The 23,266-nt window shown below is 47.4% G+C and overlaps 1 protein-coding gene across 2 annotated transcripts in view; it reads left to right on the top strand.

The window, feature by feature from the left end:
- ADGRL3 (adhesion G protein-coupled receptor L3) overlaps positions 1–23,266 on the top strand; it is a 643,814-nt gene that overhangs the window by 469,775 nt on the left and 150,773 nt on the right. For both annotated transcript variants that reach the window (XM_069977905.1, XM_069977904.1), the window contains exon 10: positions 6,844–7,029. In XM_069977905.1, the coding sequence (XP_069834006.1) occupies positions 6,844–7,029 (186 nt within the window). The remainder of the gene's footprint in view (positions 1–6,843; positions 7,030–23,266) is intronic.

The following is a 23,266-nucleotide window of genomic DNA, read 5'->3' as shown; positions in this document are numbered from 1 at the left end:
GGCCCTGGTGAACTGGTATCGTCCATATACTCCCACCTCATACGCCTGAAAGCGACTTCAACACCTCTTCCGGCTGTGGATAGATGGCGGGATCATATCCCTGCGCTGTCCGAAGAAACATATCAAGTTCTTCTAGAATCCCACCTTCATGTGTCACCTTCTGTAAATAATAAACATAGGCAACTTTATATTATCCATCAAAGTTACTTGACTCCCATTAGGTTACGTCGTTTGGGTAAGATTCCCGCACTGACTTGTCCCAAGTGCCAAATGGAGCCGGATGATTTTTGGCACATGATATGGGCTTGCCCTCGACTTCAATCTTTCTGGAGGGAGGTGGGAAATATGTGTCCCATGCAGGTCCCGCTGGACCCTACAGTATGTCTTTTTGGTTCATTGAGTGAGGAGGTGTGGACACACTACAATGTTGTATTTCTTTGAGAAACCTTATTTCTTGCCCGCAAGGCTATAGCTATGAGGTGGATAGATAAGCGGCCTCCTACGGTGGCTATGTGGATTACCATGGTTAACTCAGTAGTGTCCTTTGAACGGATAGTATATAAGCATAGGGGTTGCCCAGCTAAATTTGGGAAAGTATGGGATGCCTGGCGTCGATCTCCCTTGACTCTCATTTCCGAGTCCAAAATTTATGGACTTGAGTAAGGTCCGGCGTTGTGTGTGGAAGCACTCTCCTCCTTATGCTTTTAAATGTGTGCCCCCTGTGAGAGATGAGATTATTTCGCAGTGTGTTACTTTTTCTGCCTAGGTTACTTGTTCCTTTAACCTCTTAACGACCGCGGGCGTAAGTGTACGCCCCCAAAACCCGTGCCTTAACGCAAACGGGCGTACATTTACGCCCACGGTTTCCCCGATCGCTGCGTGTGTACATAATGTAATGTATAGCAGGCCATCCCTGCTTGTCGGCACGGGGGGTGATTAACCCCTCCCGTGCTGACGATCGCCGCTATTGGCTGATCAATTCGGTCGGTGCTGTCCGAGGACGACACCGACCGCCATTACTGTTAAAAGTAACGGTGGCCACGGTGCCGGGAGCGGCCGGCCGATCACGGCGATATAAGTACCCCATGAAAGGGTTAAATACCTGCTGTGGACACCTCAGCTAGGTAGCTGAGGTGTCCAGAGCAGGTATTGACCCATACTCACCGGATCCAGCGTCCCGATCGCGTCTTCCGGGTTCCGAACGCGTCCTCGTCTTCGTCGGCGTCTTCGTCTTTTTCCGGCGGTCCCCATCGGTAATCATCGGCTCCAGCGTCGTCAAACTTCGGCTTTTTCCGGAATTGGCGTTCTACTGCCCCCTAGCGGCTGATAAGTGTATATAATACACATATCAGTAGCTATAGGGTTGAAGAAAGATTTTTTATTTTATTTTTTTCCCAATTTTTTTTTTTCTATTTTCCGCACCCTATCGCCACTGAGTACTGATCAGCATCGCACGTAAGTGCGCCGCTGATCAGCAACTCCTCCTTTTTGGCGTAGAGTGTTTTTTTCCTATATCCTACAGCCACGGTCTGCTTATAAGTGCCGCACATAAGTGCGGCATCTATCAGCAACTCCTTTCTTGGCGTAGTTTTTTTTTTTTATACTTAATGTTAAAAAAACATGTAAAAAACACCATTACACTACACGGAATAAAGTTTTACACTACACCACTACATACCCCATATACCAATCCCCGTATAAAGATGGCCCCCAGGGTGTTTTCGGTGTCGGACGCATACGCTATTATTGCCTCCGACACCGAAACAGCCAGTGAGGATGAATGGGGGGTCCTTCGTTCCTCCATTCATCCTCATCCTCATCATCCAATGACGTATCTGGGGGTAGTGTAGCGTACGCTGCCCCCCAGACACGTCTTTTCCGCCAGTACCGTCCCAATAAGAGATCACGGTATGGCGTGAAATTCTACAAACTCTGTGAGAGTACCTCAGGGTACACTTACAGATTTAGGGTACGTGCACACTGCGGAATGGAGGATAACCCTTTGTGCATTCCGCAGCTGGCACCCACCGGCAGACTGATGCGGGCGCGCGTCTCCACCCGTGTCATAGACTCCATGTTATGTATGGGCGGATTCCATCGTCCGTCCAAAGAATGAACACATTTGACGGAGAGCGGAATCCGCCCGTGCATAGAATGGAGTCTATGACACGGACGGAGACGCGCGCCCGCATCAGTCTGCCGGTGGGTGCCAGCTGCCGAATGCACAAAGGGTTATCCTTCGCCATTCCGCAGTGTGCACGTGCACTTAGAGTGTATGAAGGAAGGGACACCCGAATCCAGCCCCCAGATGCCCCCCCCCCCATCCTCGGAGTTAGTGGGGAGATCATTCGGGAACTGATCTTCCCACTGCTGGATAAAGGTTACCACCTGTACGGGGATAACTTTTATACCAGCACCCCCTCTTCCGGTCCCTCGCTGCCCTGTAGCTTGCGGCACGATCCGAACATATCAGAAGTAGTAATAGCGCCCTAATATTTAGCAGCCATGGAGCGGACCCAGCGCTTCTGGATATGAGGGACCCCGTATCGCACCAGGACAACATTTTCCAGGTGACGTCCCCCACACTGGAAAACAGGAGACCCCAGAAGAAGTGCAGAGTGTGGTGTAACAGGGGGATCAGGAAGGACACCATTTTCCAGTGTGACGCCTGTCCTGATCACCCCGGCCTCTGCATACTGGATCGCTTCAAGGCGTACCACACGTCACTGGGGTTCTACATTATCTAAATTCTGTCCCTTATTTCCTATTTCAGGGGTCACGTTGATCCAGGGATTATTCTGATCGCCATTATGGAGTCAGGAAGGAATTTTTCCCCTGTGATGAGGCTACTGTCGTCTGCCTTACGAGGGTTTTTTGCCTTCCTCTGAATCAACACAGGTTGAATTTGATGGACACCTGTCCTTTCCAACCTTATAAACCAATAATTGGCCTAATACCCCCAAATAAATTAGAATTGTCCCTTTTTCCCCAGCTAAATAGGTATGGCCGCCATTCCCATTAGAGGATGCCATGATGCAATTACAAAGCCTCTGTGCGGCCAGGACAGTAGAAACCCCCGACAAGTGACCCCATTCTGGAAACTACACCCGATAAGGAATCTAACAATGGGGGCAGCGGGGATATGGCCCCCTGGTGACGGCCACATTTGGGACGTGAAAATGAAAAAAATTGTATTTTTTATTTTCACGGCACATGTTCTACATATGTGCCTGTTACCAGTGGGGTCCATATGCTCACTGCACCCCTTGTTAGATTCCTTATGGGGTGTAGTTTCCAGAATGGGGTCACTTGTGGGGGGTTTCTACTGTCCTGGCAGCACAGGAGCTTTGTAATTGCGACATGGCCTCCATCCTCCATTCCAGCCTCTAAATGGCGCTCTGTCCCTTTGGTGGTTTGCCCTGTGCCCATATGGCACATTATGTCCACATGTGGGGTATTTTCGTACTCAGGGGAAATTACCCTACACGCTTTGCGTTTATTTTCTTTTTTAACCCCTTGTGGAAATGGAAAAAAAAATCAAGGCTAGACCAACATTTGGTGTAATTTGTTTAAAATTTTTACTCTAAATCATTAATCTTGTCTTGATTTTTTCATTTTCACAAGGGGCTAAAAAATTTAAAAAAAACACAAAATTTGTAGAGCAATTTCCCCTGAGTACGGAAATACCCCACATGTGGACATAAAGTGCCATGCTTTGTTATCCCGGAGGAGCGATCTCCGTAACTGAAGCCGGCCGGGGACCGCTCCAAGATGGCGCCATCCCCGGCTCGGCACTCGTTTGTTTCCGACTGCAGCAGCCGAAAGCAAACGAGTGCCTATCTCATGGATCTCTGCAGCATATCTATACTGCAGAGATCTCAATGAGAGATCAAAGCACTAATACTAGAAGTCCCCCAGGGGGCTTCTAGTATAAGTGTAAAAGTAAAAAAAAAAGTGTCATTATTAGTAAAAAGCCCCCTCCCCTAATAAAAGTCTGAATCACCCCCCTTTTCCCAGGTTATAAATAAAAGTAAATAAATAAACAAATAAATAAACATGTTTGCTATCGCCGCGTGCGTAATCGCCCGAACTATTAATTAATCACATTCCTGATCTCGCACGGTAAACGGCGTCAGCGCAAAAAAATCCCAAAGTGCAAAATTGCGCATTTTTGGTTGCATCAAATCCAGAAAAATTGTAATAAAAAGCGATCAAAAAGTCGTATATGCGCAATCAAGGTACCGATAGAAAGAACATATCATGGCGCAAAAAATGACACCTGACACAGCCCCATAGACCAAAGGATAAAAGCGTTATAAGCCTGGGAATGGAGCAGTTTTAAGTGTCGTATATTTGTTGACAATGGTTTAAATTTTTTACAGGCCATCAGATACAATATAAGTTATACATGTTACATATCGTTTTAATCGTAACGACTTGTGGAACATATATAACAAGTCAGTTTTACCCCAGGGCAAATGGCGTAAAAACACATTTCCGCCAAATAAACAAAATGCGTTTTTTTTTTCAATTTCACCACACTTTGAATTTTTTTTGTGGTTTCGCAGTGTACTTTATGCAAAAATTCAGCCTGTCATTGCAAAGTACAATTAGTGACGCAAAAAATAAGGGCTCATGTGGGTGTCTAGGTGGAAAAATGCAAGTGCTATGGCCTTTTATGCACAAGGAGGAAAAACCGAAAACACAAAAATCGAAATTGGCTCTGTCCTTAAGGGGTTAAAGTTGGAAAAATGCATTTTTTTACAATTTTTCACGTTATTTTGGTTTTTTTCATAAAGATTCGTTATAAGTATCGACTCCAATTTACAAGAAATGTGAAGTACAATATGTCACGAGAAAACAATCTCAGAATCAGACGGATAGGTAAAAGCATCCTGAAGTTATTAATGAATAAAGTGACACAGGTCATATTCATAAAATTTGCTCCGGTCCTTAAGGCCATTTTAGGCCTGGTCCTTAAGGGGTTAAATACTGATATTTGTTTACATGGAGTAATGCTCTCCTTGATATTGCCTAATTCCTACCTTTATGTACGTTTCTTGTTTGGATATGGTTGTACATGTATATCCATGACGTATGCATTTTTGTATCTCCTAATAAAAACGAGTTTAAAAAAAAAAAAAAAAAAAGGTACAGATAGAAAGAACACATCATGGCGCAAAAAAATTACACCTCACACAGCCCCATAGACAAAAGTATAAAAGCATTATAAGCATGGTAATAGAGCAATTTTAAGGAACACATATTTTTTTTAAAAGGTTTTGATTTTTCAAAAGCCATCAAATAAAATAAAAGTTATACAAGTTACATATCGTTGTAATTGTAACAACTTGAGGAACATGTATGACCGGTCAGTTTTACCCTAGGGCAAACGGCGTAAAAACAAAAAAACCCAAATAAAAAAAATGTGTTTATTGTTTTTTTTTCAATTTCACATATCATCATCACATATCTTTTTTTTCTGGTTTCACGGCATATTTTAGACAAAAATTATGTCTGCCATTGCAAAGTACAACTAGTGGCACAAAAAATAAGGGCTCTTCTGGGTCTCTAGGTGGAAAAATGCACGCACTGTAGCCTTATATACACAAAAATAAAAACTGGCTGTGTCCCCTAAGGGTTAATGGTCATTGGTGATGTGTGGCTGATGGCAATAAATTTTAACGCGTAACTGTCATTTCAGGGCCATTTTTTTTAAAACATTAAATATCAACAGTTTAAGCGATTTTAAGAAACTCTGTAATAGGTTTTATGAACCAAAAGAGTTTCCTTCTGGACTGAAAAAGCAATCTTCCAGCCTCCCCCCTCACTTCAGAAGAAGCAGGATTTCTGTGTCCATTATGTGGCTATGGAGAGGGGAGGGGCTGTTAGGAGTGACTGAGCACGGAGCAGTCTTGCAAAGCACAACATCCTGCAATCTTCTCTCAGTAAGTTCATAGATAAGCACTGACCTTTCTGACCCCAGAATCCTGCGTTTTTGGTGCCCAGAGAGTCTACAAACAGCTGACCTTCATGCCACCTCTTCCTGCTCCCTCATCTCCCTCGGCCCCTCCCCCCTCCATAAGGATAGAATGGAGAGAGCAGAACCCGTCTTCACTGGCTTCTCTGTAATGAAGACGTGTTTGCCTGATAATGCACAGATAAGAAGTCAAGGGGGGAGGCTGGGAGATTGCTTCTTGAGTACAGAAGGAGGCTTTTTTGGCTGATAAAACCTATTACAGAGTTTTGTTAAAATGGCTTATACTACTGATTTCTGTAATAAAAAAAAATATGACAGTTACGCTTTAAACAGACGATAACCTGTTCTCAGCTGATTGCTGTCATTTTACATGGACTTGAGTTTGTGGCAATGCTCCTGGATGATAATTGGCCGGTGTAATGGTGCGTTTACACAGACAGATTTATCTGACAGATCTTTAAAGCCAAAACCAGGAGCAGACTATAAACAGGGATCAGGTCATAAAGGAAAGACTGGGATCTATCCTCTTTTTGAATCCATTCCTGGCTTTGGCTTCCAAAATCTGTCAGATAAATCTTTCAGTGTAAACGCACCCTAAAAGGCCTTTATGTCTCAGCTATTCTAATGGCTCAGTGCTGGAGTCCAATCAGATGAGGTTATTCTCTCCCTGCAAGTGTGGAAGTAGGAAGCAGTATGGAAAACCCATGCCTGTTACATTACCTTTAACAGGTAAAAACTAGGTATACACAAGAACCTGTAGGTTATTCTTTAATACCCTTGGCTAAAATTCATTAAATCCTTTATACTCAATTTTCCATTTATTGCATTTGTTAATACTTACATAAAAATCATTGTTCTTTTAGCTGAAGTCCCTAGAAACAGCTGCAAACATTGCAAGGGAGCTTTCCGAGCACACAAGAGGTCGCTTGAATGCTGGAGATATTACCTATTCCGTCCGAGCAATGGATCAGCTGGTGGACCTATTGGATGTTCAGCTAAGAAATTTGACTCCAGGTGGAAAAGATAGCGCAGCCCGAAGTTTAAATAAGGTAATTTGCATAATGATTGTAAAATGGTTTATTGAAAACAGGTTCAGGTTTTAGGCAAAGTGGGGCCCCAATTAAATGTACTATTTTTACTGTGGATTTGATCCAGTGTTTAGTCATTTATTTACATTAATTTACACAGCATACAGTAGTCAGCAGCATGAAATCTGTAGCGTAAAATTCGCAGCAAACACAGTACATGTAAACATCCCCTTAAAGGTGCATTCACATGTAACAAGTTAGAAGTGGATTTCATGTTGCACGTTTTACAGCAAATCCGCTGCAATACTCTGTAATAGGGATGGTCCGAACCCGCCGAGGTTCGGATGAACCCGAACGCTCGGCATTGGATTCCCGCTGTCTGCCCGCTCCGTGCAGCGGGCGGATACAGCGGGAGGACTGCCTGGAAAACTGGCATACAGCCTATGGCTATGGCTGTATCCCAGTTTTCCAGGCAGTCCTCCCACTGGATCCGCCCGCTGCACGGAGCCGGCAGACAGCGGGAATCATTACCGAGGGTTCGGGTTCGTACAAACTCGAACCGAACTCTGTTCGTACCATCCCTACTCTGTATCATTATGGTCTTTTACCCTGCATTCTGAAAATCCACTGCGAGAAGTAGTGACCGCCATGTTAAAAGGGGTTATCCAGCGCTACAAAAACATAGCCATTTTCCCCCTACTGTTGTCTCCAGTTTGGGTGGGGTTTTGAAACTCAGTTCCATTGAAGTAAATGGAGCTTAATTGCAAACCGCACCTGAACTGGAGACAACAGTAGTGGGAAAAGTGGCCATGTTTTTGTAGACAACCCCTTAATTAGCTGCCAGTAAATATAATTGACAGCAACTGCTTATCTGCCCGCACTCCCTCATTACGCTCCTCCTTGATGCTGCGTTTACACGGAACGATTATCGTTCAAATTTGCGCGATAACGATCAAATTCGAACGATAATCGTACGTGTAAAAGCAGCGAAAGATCAAACGACGAGCGAGAAATCGTTCATTTTGATCTCACAACATGTTCTTAAATTGTCGCTTGAAAAAAATTTGCAGATCATTTAACCTATGTGCGAGACAGGCTTAAAGTGACACTCTCAACCCCTTTTGTGCATTTTGACATCTCTACACAGGAGTAAAGGGTAAATTTAGCATTTTGCATACCTTATTTCATATCATACGTCATGGTGCTTGTTCAAGTAAAAAGTTATCTTTTATCAACTGCAGATTGTGTTAAGTGGGCGGGGCCTCGCGGTATTAGTGCCACTTAGCCTCACCCACAATGCTACAGTTGGTCCCGCCCCCTCGCTGGCTATTGGAATTTATCAACTTTTATCAACTGCAGATTGTATTAAGTTGGCGTGGCCTCGCGGCAGGGGGTGGGGTCTAAACCTTTTGGCCAGCCTGTTCCAATAGCCAGCGAGGGGGCGGGACCAACTGTAGCATTGTGGGTGAGGCTAAGTGGCACTAATACCGCGAGGCCCCGCCCACTTAACACAATCTGCAGTTGATAAAAGATAACTTTTTACTTGAACAAGCACCATGACGTATGATATAAAATAAGGTATGAAAACCGCTAAATTTACCCTTTACACCTGTGTAGAGATGTCAGAATGCAAAAAGGAGGTGAGTGTCAATTTAAGCTATCGCAAAATGATCGCAAAACGATTTTTCCGTACAATACATCGTACCCTCTAAACGCTGATCATTATAAAAAAAAAATTGTTACTTCGAAATCGTTCATTGTACGATCAGGCGAATTATCGCTACGTGTAAACCCAGCATGAGTCTGCACTCAGCCAATCAGTGCGCTGTCCCACTGCGGCCTGTGATTGGCTAAGCGGCAGTTAGTGAGCCAGGACCCGGAGACACAAGCAGGAGCGCGGGCAGGCAAGCATGGGCTGGTTATTATTTTTACTGGCAGCTAATTAGTTAAATATAGCTGTCACTACATTCTCACAGCAAAATTAAAATCTGTTGTGAGAATCCAGGACCATAGACCATAATGATACCGAGTATTGCACCAGATTTGCTGAGAAACTTGCAGTGTGATATCCCCTGTGAACTTGTTATATGTGAACACACCCTAAGGGTAGCTTCACCCAACAGATCCACAGCGGATTTTACGCTGCACCTTTCTTCTCTCTTTCATCAGACACTGATGCTACTGCACAATGCCTACCAGCTGCCACAGCACCCATCCATCACTGAATGGCAGGGCCGTAGCTAGGGGGGCGCTGAGACCAGGGGGGGCGCCATCACAGGGAGCAGAGAGAGAAGGATCCCAGTGGATGAGGCAGCCTGGAAGCTCCTGCCCTCTGTCAATGTGGGGAGGCAGAAGACAATTTTTACTTAACCAAAAGAGGTATTTCCCATACGGTATTGTCTCCTGACTGCTGTTTAGCTATAATTTGTGCAAAATCGCGGCGTTTTTACCGCGATTTTGCGCAAATCAGGGCTAAACAGCAGCCAGGAGACAGTACAGTAAAGAGAGGACCTTGACATGTGACTATGATGTCACCGCAGGTCCTGTATGTACACTACACTATGGAGGAGGAAGAAAGAAGATACAGGTGTATGGGAAGGGTAGAGCCTAGAATATATCCTCTCCTTTGAGTTTCTCACTATAGGGGATACATTCTAGCATCTTCAGTAGTGAAAACGCTAGAATGTATCCTCTCCTTTGAGGCTCTCACTGTAGGGGATACATTCTAGCATGTTCAGTACTGAAATGGCTAGAATGTATCCTCTCCTCTGAGTTTATCCTCTCCTCCGAGTCTCTCACTATAGGGTATACATTATAGCATGTTCAGTATTGAAATATTTAGAATGTATACTCTCCTCTGAGGGTATACATTCTAGCATGTGTAGTATTGAAATGTCTAGAATATATACCCTCTTAGTACTCAACATGCTAGAATAAATCCCCTATAGTGACTCAGAGGAGAGGATACATTCTAGCAATTTCAGTACTAAACATGCTAGAATGTATCCCCTGCAGTGAGAAACTCAAAGGAGAGGATATACTCAGAGGAAAGGATACATTCAAGCCATTTCAGTACTGAACATGCTAGAATGTATCCCCTGCAGTAAGAAACTCAAAGGAGAGGATATACTCAGAGGAAAGGATACATTCAAGCCATTTCAGTACTGAACATGCTAGAATGTATCCCTTGCAGTGAGAAACTCAAAGGAGAGGATGGCTCAGAGGAGAGGATACATTCTAGCATGTTCAGTACTGAAGTGTCTAGAATGTATCCTCTCCTCTGAGTTTCTCACTGCAGGGTATACATCCTAGCATGTTTAGGGCTATGTTCACACATAGTATTTTGGTCATTCTTTCTTCAACCAAAACCGAGTGCTGTGTTTTATGTGTGAACATAGCCTAGTAATGTAAAGTCCATTGAGTATCCTCTCCTCTGAGAGGGCATACATTCTAGAATGTTTAGTACTGAAGTGTCTGGAGTGTATCCTCTCCTCTGAGAGGGCATCTCCACCAGGTGTATCCTCTCCTCTGAGACGGCATCTCCACCAGGTGTATCCTCTCCTCTGAGAGGGCATCTCCACCAGGTGTACCCTCTCCTCTGAGAGGGCATCTCCACTAGGTGTATCCTCTCCTCTGAGAGGGCATACATTCTAGCAAGTGCAGTTTTGAAAGGTCTAGACCACAGGTGTCAGACTTCATCCCTCGGCTGTTACAAACTACATTTTCCTTCATGCCTTACTTGTCCAGACATGGTGGGAATTGTAGTTCTGCAACTGCGGGAGGGCCTGAGTCTTACATCTCTGGTCTAGAATGTTTTCTTTTCTCACTGCAGGGTATACAGTCTAGTATGTATCCTCTCCTCTGAGCGTATCCTCTCATCTGAGCTTCTCCCTGAGCGAGTCATATTATACAGCATGATTAAGAGGTGAAAGCGAGCGGCGATGTTTTAGGTCAGTGCTCGCTTCCCCTTTGTTCCCTGCACATTTTCTGTGTTATTACACACACAGACAGTGACTGGGGGAACTGCGGGCAGCTGCGGGAGGGGCAGCCCAAAAAATCCTTAGATTGTTCAAGATGCCCATTGTAGACAGCAGCACTATCGTGATCTGGATTACTCGACCAGTTTGAAGACCACAATCAGCTGATAACACGGATTATTACACCAAATAATTATCAGACGGAACGGCCAGGAATCCTTTGGTGTAATACACCATTGTCTGTACAAGGAACAGGACTGGTGTGTGGGGTCTGTATACAGGGGAGAGGACTGGTGTGTGGGTTCTGTATACAGGGGGAGAGGACTGGTGTGTGAGGTCTGTATACAGGGGGAGAGGACTGGTGTGTGTGTGGGTGTGTGTCTCTATACAGGGGAGAGGACAGGCGTGTGTGTGGGGTCTGTATACAGGGGGAGAGGACTGGTGTGTGTGGGGTCTGTATACAGGGGGGAGAGGACTGGTGTGTGTGGGGGGCTGTATACAGGGGGAGAGGACTGGTGTGTGTGGTCTGTATACAGGGGGAGAGGACTGGTGTGTGTGGTCTGTATACAGGGGGAGAGGACTGGTGTGTGGGGTCTGTATACAGGGGGAGAGGACTGGTGTGTGGGGTCTTTATACAGGGGGAGAGGACTGGTGTGTGTGGTCTGTATGCAGGGAGAGAGGACTGGTGTGTGTGGGGTCTGTATGCAGGGAGAGAGGACTGGTGTGTGGGGTCTGTATACAGGGGAGAGGACTGGTGTGTGGGGTCTGTATACAGGGGAGAGGACTGGTGTGTGTGGTCTGTATACAGGAGAGAGGACTGGTGTGTGGGGTCTGTATACAGGGGAGAAGACTGGCGTGTGTGGGGTCTGTATACAGGGGAGAGGACTGGTGTGTGGGGTCTGTATACAGGGGGAGAGGACTGGTGTGTGTGTGTGGGGTCTGTATACAGGGGGAAAGGACTGATGTTTGGGGTCTGTATGCAGGGGGAGAGGACTGGTGTGTGCGGGGTCTGTATACAGGGGGAAAGCACTGATGTGTGGGGTCTGTATACAGTGGGAGAGGACTGGTGTGTGGGGTCTGTATACAGGGCGAGAGGACAGGCGTGTGTGGGGTCTGTATACAGGGGGAGAAGACTAGTGTGGGGTGACTGTATACAAGGGGAGAGGACTGGTGTGTGGGGTCTGTATACAGGGGAGAGGACTAGTGTGTGGGGTCTGTATACAGGGCAGAGGACTGGTGTGGGGGGTCTGTATACAGGGCAGAGGACTGGTGTGAGGGGTCTGTATACAGGGGAGAGGACTGGTGTGAGGGGTCTGTATACAGGGGAGAGGACTGGTGTGGGGGGGGGGGGTCTGTATACAGGGGGAGAGGACTAGTGTGTGGGGTCTGTATACAGGAGGAGAGGGGACCAGTGTGGGGTGTTTGTGTACAGGGGTTCTCTCCCCCTGTATACAGACCCCACATACCAGTCCTCTCCCCTGTATACAGACCCCACACACCAGTCCTCTCCCCCTGTATACAGACCCCCCCCACACACACACACACCAGTCCTCTCCCCCTGTATACAGACCCCACACACCAGTCCTCTCCCCCTGTATACAGACCCCCCCACACACACCAGTCCTCTCCCCCTGTATACAGACCCCACACACACGCCTGTACTCTCCCCTGTATACAGACCCCACACACCAGTCCTCTCCCCCTGTATACAGACCCCCCACACCAGTCCTCTCCCCCTGTATACAGACCCCACACACACCAGTCCTCTCCCCCTGTATACAGACCCCACACACCAGTCCTCTCCCCCTGTATACAGACCCCACACACCAGTCCTCTCCCCCTGTATACAGACCCCACACACACCAGTCCTCTCCCCCTGTATACAGACCCCCCACACACCAGTCCTCTCCCCCTGTATACAGACCCCACACACACCAGTCCTCTCCCCCTGTATACAGACCACACACACACCAGTCCTCTCCCCCTGTATACCCCTCCATGCTACTATGGATATTGCAGCTTCCTGCACTCTGTTTCTGCACAGTGAATGGTGCAGCAGCTCACTACTTCCTACTTCCGGTCGAGGCCCCGCCCCTCCTGATGACATCACACCTCAAAGGAGAGGATACATTCTAGCATCTACCGTATGGGAAGGGGAGGAGAATCAGGGGTGCACAGTTTGGGGAGGGGAGTGATGGTTGCCCAGTGTGGAGTGAGAAGGGGGGCAGGGGGGTTACAGGGTGACACCAGTCTGGGATGGGGGGAGACACATAAGAGAGTTGGGCATACCTCCCAACTTTGGCTGAGAGGAAAGATGGACATGGACACGCCCCTAACCCAACCCAAAGACACGCCCCAAAACCCTAAGACACGCCCCTAAACCGGTCATAAACGCGCTGTTTTAGCGAGTCGATCACCATTTTCACGCTTCAAAATGGTGATTGACTCGCCGAAACCTCGCGTTTGTGACTGTTTGCTGTGCTGCACTATTTGTTAATGCTTTGCACGTTGATGGAATAAACACTTCTTTTGCAACATAGAAGTTGGAGCGCCGTGAAGTATCCGTATGGTATAGACATCTATCTCTGGTCAAGATTTAATTTGCTGGCACCAACATCATGGCTTGTGCTGCTGACATTTGTTATGTATCTATCTATCTATTAGATAGATAGATAGATAGATAGATAGATAGATAGATAGATAGATAGATGTGTACCAGTAAAATAAAAAAAGATACTCACATGGCTGCACAACAGTGGCTTTCTCCCCAGTAGTGGCTATTTGTACACCTCACACACAGCTCCCAGCCCCTGCAGCTCATATCTCCAGTCCTGCGGCCTCTGCACTCTCTTCACTCCTGTGACGTCATCATCAGCAGTGGGGAAGATAAGCAGGGGAGAAGATAAGCAGGGGAGAAGATGAATGCAAGAGCCGCTGGGCTGGAGATAAGAGCTTCGGGGGCTGGTAGCTGTGCGGTATGTAAGCTCAGGGCTTTGAAAGGGACAGAGCATCTCACTCTGTCAGCGGCCACTGACTGATACTGAAGGCCGCAGCTGCTGAGTGTCATGGGCCTTCAGTGTCAGTCAGTGGTCAGTGTGTGGCAGCAGCGGCATCCCCCCTCCCCCCCTGCCTGTAACTGCGGCCCCCTACCCCTCCAGTCTGGCAGCGGTCCTCGTCACTGCTGATCACATTGCTGTCTGACTGCACCGCCTCCCCCCTCTGACCCCAGCCGGAATGCAGAGCAGTCAGACAGCGTGATGAAGAACCCCCCACCAGCACTGCCATGATGAACAACTTTCCTGTCAGCTAGCCTCCCCCCACCATCCCTCCTTTGATTAAAAAAAAGAATAAGCACATACTCACTCTGTGCTTCAGCCGGCTCTAGCTTCTCCTTCTCACCGCTCTGCCGGTGACGTCACTCCTCTGCTCCGCGCGGGAACGCAGGGGATGAGTGAGGCCTCTAGTGACCGGAGGCAGAATGCAGCTTCCGGCCACTAGAGGAAGCTGTGCACAGCCCCGCATCTGGGAGCGCTCATCAGGAGCGCTCGCAATTAAAGGGCCAGGTGCGTTTTGGGAAGCGGGACACTTGGGGCCCGTTCCGGGACAGCAGGACATGACCCCGAAATCGGGACTGTCCCGCTAGATCCGGGACGGTTGGGAGGTATGGAGTTGGGGTCCAGTGTCTATTTAGAGGTCTAGTCTGGTTGTACATTATTCTATACTTAACCCCTTAATAACTTCCCTCTCCACATATATATCACATTTATATAAACCTTACCTACTATCTGCAGGGGTAGGGAATCTTGGCTATCCAGCTGTTGCAGAACTACAGCTGGAGAGCCAAGGTTCCCTACGCCAATCTATAAAGCACCAGTACCTCTATATACAGAGTAATTTTTCTAAATAATTTTTATTTTGAATTTGGTGATGGCATACCTTACTGGAGGTATTGCTGCAGTTGTCTCCGCTGCTGAGTGTAGATTATCGAACATCGGGAAATCCTAGGTTCTATAGAACTCGAACATTCATGAACCTGCCACATTAGATTGCTGATGCCTTCCAGATCCATGGGGAAGGAGGAGAGTGCCCGGGTACCGCCTGGAATTCCAAAATTCAGCCTAGGTAATAGGCTGAATACCGGAATTCCAGTCAGTACCCGGACACTCTCCTCCTTCCCCACGGACTGGGAAGACATCAGCAATCTAATGCGGCAGGTTCGTGAGAATTCAAGTTCAATCGAACCTAGGATTTCCCGAGGTTTGATCGACTCTACTGCTGAGCGTACCTGTGCATTAGGAGACGGCACCACAGAATCACATTACACTGAGGGTCACACTGGAGATAGATCAGGAAGCTTTGCCTCCTAATTCACAGGTACAGACAGCAGGAAACGGAGACAACGGCGCCTCCTCAGGTACAGACAGCAGGGAGTGGAGACAATGGCGCCTCCGTTAAGGTACTTAGAGACCAAATTTTAAATGGGAAAAATGGAAGTACTTTAAAAAATGCTGATTGAGCCCAGAGCTGCATGATAATCATTATTCATAAAAACATTCCAGGTACACAGTAAATATGACATTATGTATCCCATATTGTGAACACCACACTAGTGCTGCCAGGAGAGATGAGCGAATCGCTCATCTTAACTTCATAAAAAAAAAAAATACTGTATATGTTATATACCAGCAGTGAAAGGACGACATGAGCCCCCCTGGGGGGGGGGGGGGGGCAAAATTGAATCTTTGCCCCGGGTGCAGGAGACCCTAGCTACACCTCTGCTGAATGGTACCTGCATTGGATATGTTGCTAGGCAGCTGTGCCATGTGGTGTGCCTCAGTTTCTCCACATACCCAATGTCAAAATGGGCAGTAAAGAGCTGTGCTGCTCAGCGGTATTGTCACTTATCTAAACTTCTGACAATGTCTTTGAGAGACCTGCTGAACTTGTCAGTTATAAGGGTGCGTGCACACTACGGAAAACTGGCGGACTGATGCGGGCGTGCCCGTGTCATAGACTCCATTCTATAACACATATCACAAGTTAAGACAAATGACAACACCACTTTAATACCTCAGTATATTATAAATATAATACAACGTACCTTATGCAGTATATATATATATATATATATATATATATATATATATATATACACAAATATATTTTGGGCCACTTCTTATAATACTTATGTATTGAGGCACTTTATTTTTACTGTATATTGCGGTGTTGTTAGCCAGGTACAATCTACATTGTATTATATTCACTAATGATTGTGACATTTACTTGTACATGAACACACACATATACACAATCTAACATCCAGTACCCGCATACATACCATACAAATTAAATATACATTATATACATACATAATATACATTATATACGGTGTCAGTAAAGTTCATCCCGGTTGGATGAACTTCATTTCTGTTGAATTGGGTTGGGGCACATTCAAGTGCGCCCACATCCCATTTCAGCATATCCAACAACGTAGAGTGCAGTTCTGTGCGGCCGCTATTCAATGAATAGCGGGCGCAAAAAATTGACATGTCTGTTTTCCCTGCGGCCGCTAGGAATCCCGTCCGGAGTGTATACTATGTGTATACACTTCAGTCGGGATTCCCTCTAATTTCAATACAACATACACTTTATATTAATCACGGCCGGTGTTGCAATTTGCAACAACAGCCATAATTAGTAGAAAATATATACGTTGTGTCAACATAGCCTATAACAGTACACCCCTCCCCAAAACACATTATATAACAGTACGCCCCCAATACACATTATATAACAGTACACCACCCCCCATACACATTATATAACAGTACACCACCCCCCATACACATTATATAACAGTACACCACCCCCCATACACATTATATAACAGTACACCACCCCCCATACACATTATATAACAGTACACCACCCCCCATACACATTATATAACAGTACACACACTCCATACACATTATATAACAGTACACCACCCCCCATACACATTATATAACAGTACACCACCCCCCATACACATTATATAACAGTACACACACTCCATACACATTATATAGTACACACATATTTGCAACAACAGCCATAATTAGTAGAAAATATATACGTTGTGTCAACATAGCCTATAACAGTACACCCCTCCCCAAAACACATTATATAACAGTACGCCCCCAATACACATTATATAACAGTACACCACCCCCCATACACATTATATAACAGTACACCACCCCCCATACACATTATATAACAGTACACCACCCCCCATACACATTATATAACAGTACACCACCCCCCATACACATTATATAACAGTACACCACCCCCCATACACATTATATAACAGTACACACACTCCATACACATTATATAGTACACACATATACAATCTCACAGACATTATGCATACATAAACCTCCAGTACATACATGCTCACCATACAGATTGACTATACATTGTATAACAGTACACACACACACACAGCTAATGACAGGGAGGACTGGGAGCTTCATGCTGCTGCCTGGTGACTTCCTCTTTCCTCTTGTACCGACTGCCAGCAGTGTCATATTACACCAGCTGCAGAAGCAGGATCGGAGATTCACTGTGTACAGGACTGCAGAGAGGGCAGAGGAGTAGCTAGCTTTTCCTGCACCCAGGGCAAATATTCCGTTTGGCGCCCCCCCTCCCGGACACCTCAAACAGAAACTTCTCGCCACACTGGACTTAAAGGGAACCTGTCACCCCCCGTGCCGGGGTGACAGGTTCCCGACCCCCTGCTACAGCCCCCTATACTCACCTGATCCCGCCGGGAGTCCAGTGCTCCGTCATTCTCTATGAGTGTTGGACTCATCTCTCAGCGCGCACGCCGGGCTGCAGCGGCTGATATCTCTGTGACCCGACCGGATCCAGAAGCGAGACCCGGCGGGATCAGGTGAGTATAGGGGGTTGGGAGCCTGTCACCCCGGCCGCTATAAAACACCTGCTCAGTATCATGCGCAGATCTGATTCTTCTAATAAGACAGATGAGAGATGCACATATACAGACATACACACATATGCACATATACAGACACACATATGCACATATACAGACACATACACAAATACATACACACATATGCACATATACAGACACATACACATATACATACACACATATACAGACACATGACAGATACACACATGCACATATACAGACACATGACAGATACACACATGCACATATACAGACACATATACAGATACATACACACACATGCATATATAAAGACACATGACAGATACACATATACAGACACCTACACATATGCACATATACATATCCATACACATATACATACACACATACATACACATAACAAATATACATATACAGACACATACACATACACACATATGCATATATACAGATACACATATGCATATATACAGATACACATACAGACACACATATAAAGAAACATGGCATACTTACAGACATAAGAACGTTCACTTACAATGTAGGTAAGATGCATACCTCCTCCTCCAGGGGAGAGTACTCTCTCTCCTGCCTGTATGAGCTGAGGCAGGAATACAGCGAGTGGCAGGGAATATTCTATGCAGGCAGGCTGGAGCTTCAGCCTCACAGGACACAGGAAGTCATGAGAATCCTTAGGTGCCCCACTGCCTTCTCACACTGAAGCGCAGAGCTGATGTCCAGGGAGCTGGAGGCTCCTTACACCATGACTTCCTGCACTCACAGCGCCTCTCTGTCGGCAGCTTTTAAGATGACAGGGACGCTGTGTTTATGCAGACTCCATTCACACAGGTCTCTGTCACTTAAAAGCTGCAGACAGAAAGCCACTGTGTATAAAGGAGGCTGGCTCCCCCCTCCAGCCTTGCGCCCAGGGCAGCTGCCCCCCCTCGCTATGCCCCTGAGGGAGGGAAGGGAGGTGGCCTGTGCTGCCTTGAGGGGCCCCTATGGGGAATGAGGGCCCTGGGAAATTGCCCTGTTTGGCACCCCCTCCATGCCGGCCCTGATTGAAAAGAATTATCAAACATACGGTTGCCCATAAACACTTGAGTACTATGTGACCCAATTTCATAATAGAGGATACTGAAGGCTACAGTTCTTAACCACTTGAGCCCTTGAGGTGATGATTGTTTGACTGGAAAACTGTGTCCTGGTTGCTTTTGGTGCCAAAGTTTAGAGCATGTACAAGACTCTTATATGCTGCATCCATATTGTATAGAATGCTCCTAGTTATACTGGGGAATTAGGATGTTTCTGAAAACTGGGACTAAATATTTTATCCTTTTACCTACTCTAGTAAGTAGGGGCTGGCTGGCAAATTTTAGCCTGGGGTGTAAGCCTACAGCACTGGGCCATGAGTAGCAGGCTAGCGGCCCATCCTTCAAGGACCACTTTGTCTCTAAGGGTGCCTTCACACCTACCAACTCGCAGCAAGTCGGCTAGGTCCTGGCAGATCACTGTCAGTACATACACGTGTAAATCTGCCGGCCGCTTAACCCCTTCTGATGCCGGCCGTCTCCCGCTCCGCTCTGTATACATACCTCCTCGCTGCACGGGGTCCAGGCGTCCTGCTTTCCCGCCTGGCCAATCAGTGGCTGCGGCAGGGCAACACACTGATTGGCCGGGCGCGAGAGCAGGACGCCGGGACCCCGTGGAGCGAGGCGGTATGTATACAGAGTGGGAGGCAGCCGGGATCAGAAGGGGTTAAGCGGCCGGCAGATTTACATACACGCAGCGGTCGTTCAGACTGACAGTGATCTGCCAGGACCTAGCCGACTTGCAGCATTATTAACGCTGCGAGTCGGTAGGTGTGAAATGTGAAATGTCAGGTAGGGCTGGAGACGTTATCCGATTCATGGGACCCCATAGCAAAAAAGTGTATGGGGGCCCCCAACATATTACCTGTCCCGACGATATAGAGCTGTCCCCCCGCCTTCGGCAGCTCTGAGACGCTGTGCCCTGGGGTGGGGTGAGGGGTAGCAGGCTGCTTTAAGACAATGTGTGTATGGGGGAAGGGTTTAGGGGCCACTCTGAGTCCATTATACTGACTACTATACAAGAGGCTAGGGAAGCTGGATGACCCCATTATACAAGATACTGGGAAAGCTGGGTGACCTCCATTATACTGACTACTATACTAGATGCTGGGAAAGCTGGGTGACCTCCATTATACAGGAAGCTGGGAAAGCTGAGTGACCCCATTATACAGGATGCTAGGGAGGCTGAGTGACCCCATTATACAGGATGCTAGGGAAGCTAGGTGACCCCATTATTCAAGATGCCAGGAGAGCTGAGTGACCCCATTATATAGGATGCTAGGGAAGCTGGGTGACCCCATTATACCAGATGCCAGGGAAGCTTAATGACCCAATTATACAGGATGCTAGGGAATCTGAGAGACCCCATTATACAGGATGCTAGGGAATCTGAGAGACCCCCATTATACAGGATGCCAGGGAAGCTTAATGACCCAATTATACAGGATGCTAGGGAATCTGAGAGACCCCATTATACAGGATGCTAGGGAATCTGAGAGACCCCCATTATACAGGATGCTAGGGAAGCGCGGTGACCCCATTATACAGGATGCTAGGGAAGCTGGGTGACCCTATTATACAGGATGTCAGGGAAGCTGAGTGACTCCATTATACAGGATGCTAGGGAAGCTTAGTGACCCCATTATACAGGATGCCAGGGAAGCTGAGTGATCCCATTATACAGGATGCCAGGGAAGCTGAGTGACCCCATTATACAGGATGCTAGGGAAGCTGAGAGACCCCATTATACAGGATGCTAGGGAAGCTGAGTGACCCCATTATACAAGATGCTAGGGAAGCTGGGTGACACCATTATACATGATACTAGAGAAGCTGGGTGACCCTATTATACAGGATGCCAGGGAAGCTGAGTGACTCCATTATACAGGATGCAAGGGAAGCTGAGTGACCCCATTATACAGGATGCCAGGGAAAATGAGTGACCCCATTATACAGGATGCCAGGGAAGCTGAGTGACCCCATTATACAGGATGCCAGGGAAGCTGAGTGACCCCATTATACAGGATGCCAGGGAAGCTCAGTGACCCCATTATACAGGATGCCAGGGAAGCTGAGTGACCCCATTACATAAGATGCCAGGGAGGCGGAGTGACCCCATTATACAGGATGCCAGGGAAGCTGAGTCACCCCATTATACAGGATGCCCGGGAAGCTGAGTGACCCCATTATACAGGATGCCAGGGAAGCTGAATGACCCCATTATACAGGATGCTAGGGAAGCTGTGTGACCCCATTATACAGGATGCTAGGGAATCTGAGAGACCCCATTATACAGGATGCCAGGGAGGCTGAGTGACCCCATTATACAGGATGCCAGGGAAGCTGAGTGATCCCTATTATACAGGATGCTAGGAAAGCTGGTGACTTCCACCTGGCAGTGATAGTTACCATCCTTCCTGCTGTGTCTCTCCTCCTCAGGCCCTGTGCACCTTGCCATGAGCGAATATCCCACCCGTGGTGGGCGCAGGGGGTGGGGCTTGCCCAGGGTAGTATTTACCACTAGGCACCCATGGTCCGGTGCCTAGGGCAGCACCTTGCAGGGGGGCAGCACCAAGGAGCAGGGGGGCCGAAAATACAAATGTTTTTGTTTTTATTTTTTAATTTCCCTCCTCCCGTTCAGACTTGCCAGTAAATCTGGTGTCTTTTCCAGGGGGGTGGGGGGTATGGTGGTATTGGTCAGGTCTGGTGTCGCCAATAGGTGCGTGTAGATGGGGCGTCTTCAGGTTTAGTGCCTAGGGCAGCAGCAGCTGTTAATACAGCCCTGGGCTTGCCGCTATGGGCCGGGGCTTAGCGGAACCTACCCGGGGCTGTTGCCACTTGTGGAGAGGGGGACACTGGTGCAGGAAGCTCTGAGTCTGTGTCAGGGGAGGTGCGGAGGTGCTTGAGAGGGGATTGCAGACGCTCCCTTCTGCGTCTCTGACAGGGTGCTTTACTGTCAGTGGCATAGCTACCATGAAGACAGGGGAGACAGGCCGGACGGGGCCCGGGGCCCCTTCGGCGTGGGGACCCATAGCACCTGCCTTCATGGTAGCAACGCCACTGGCTGCTGGAAGAAGTACAGGTCCGGGCTGCCATCTACCTTCACCCACACTGATGTGGGAGGGTAATAATAGGTAAGAGCTGGAGTGGTCCTTTAAAGGAAACCAATCAGCACCATTGTGCCAGCTGCACAGTATAGATCTACTGTGCAGCCAGGGCCGTATTAACAACTGCTTCTGCCCTAGGCACTAAACCTGAACACGCACCATCTTCACGCACCGATTGGCCTTACCAGACCTGACCAATACCACCAATACCCCCCACCCTCCCTGGAAAAGACAACAGATTTACTGGCAAGTCTGAACAAAAGGTGGGAGACTAAAAAAAATAAAAACAAAAAAAATTGTTTTCTCCTTCCCCTGCTCCCTGGTGCTGCCCCCCGGCAAGGTGCTGCCCTAGGCACCGTACCACGGGTGCCTAGTGGTAAATACGGCCCTGTGTGCAGCTCCTCAAGGGTACCAGCCTTGTCTGCGGCAGTAGCTTTACATTGGGGAAAAACTAGTTTTATTCTGCCGTGCTAGGCTGGGAGAGGGGCGGCAACTAGTTATCTGGGCGGGGAGCCACCTGTGACTAGTCATGGCTCTCTGCCTATCAGCACGCTAGGTGGGGATAATTGACAGGCAGACAGGCCACTAATGGGTCTCTTTGCCTGTCAATCATCCCCGCACTACACGCTGATAGGCAGAGAGCCATGATTAGTCACAGACGGCTCTCTGCCAAGATGACTAGTTGCCGCCCCTTTAAGGTGCCATGCTGTGCACCTGGTCCAAGGTACTGCATACATCATATCATAAGACTTTTGAATAAATTATGGGCACCATTTATATTGTGCCTATAGCCCATCTGATGGCCACCATAACATAATGTCAGTTGACCTTGTCACCTGGCCAGGCCTTTTTTTTTTTAGCTCCTACACAATTTTGGGTCTAGACACTCTAGGGCCCAAATTGAACCCCCCTTCCCCCGGGCAATCCCCCTGTGGGTAATCCCCCACCATGGGTCATTCTTACTTTTAGAACACTCAACTCATGCGCCTCCCTCCCGCCCCCCCATTAGTTAAAATAATAATAAACAAAACCACAAACACACATACTTATATGTATCCTCTATGTACTTCTGAATATGTCTCATCCTGTATATATGTCTCCTCAATTTACCCC

The sequence above is a fragment of the Dendropsophus ebraccatus genome, chromosome 7 (genome assembly GCF_027789765.1).
Source record: "Dendropsophus ebraccatus isolate aDenEbr1 chromosome 7, aDenEbr1.pat, whole genome shotgun sequence".
In the NCBI taxonomy this organism is placed as follows: Eukaryota; Metazoa; Chordata; class Amphibia; order Anura; family Hylidae; genus Dendropsophus; species Dendropsophus ebraccatus.
The sequence above is the reverse complement of the archived record's forward strand: the minus strand, read 5'-3'. Positions and strand labels throughout refer to the sequence as shown.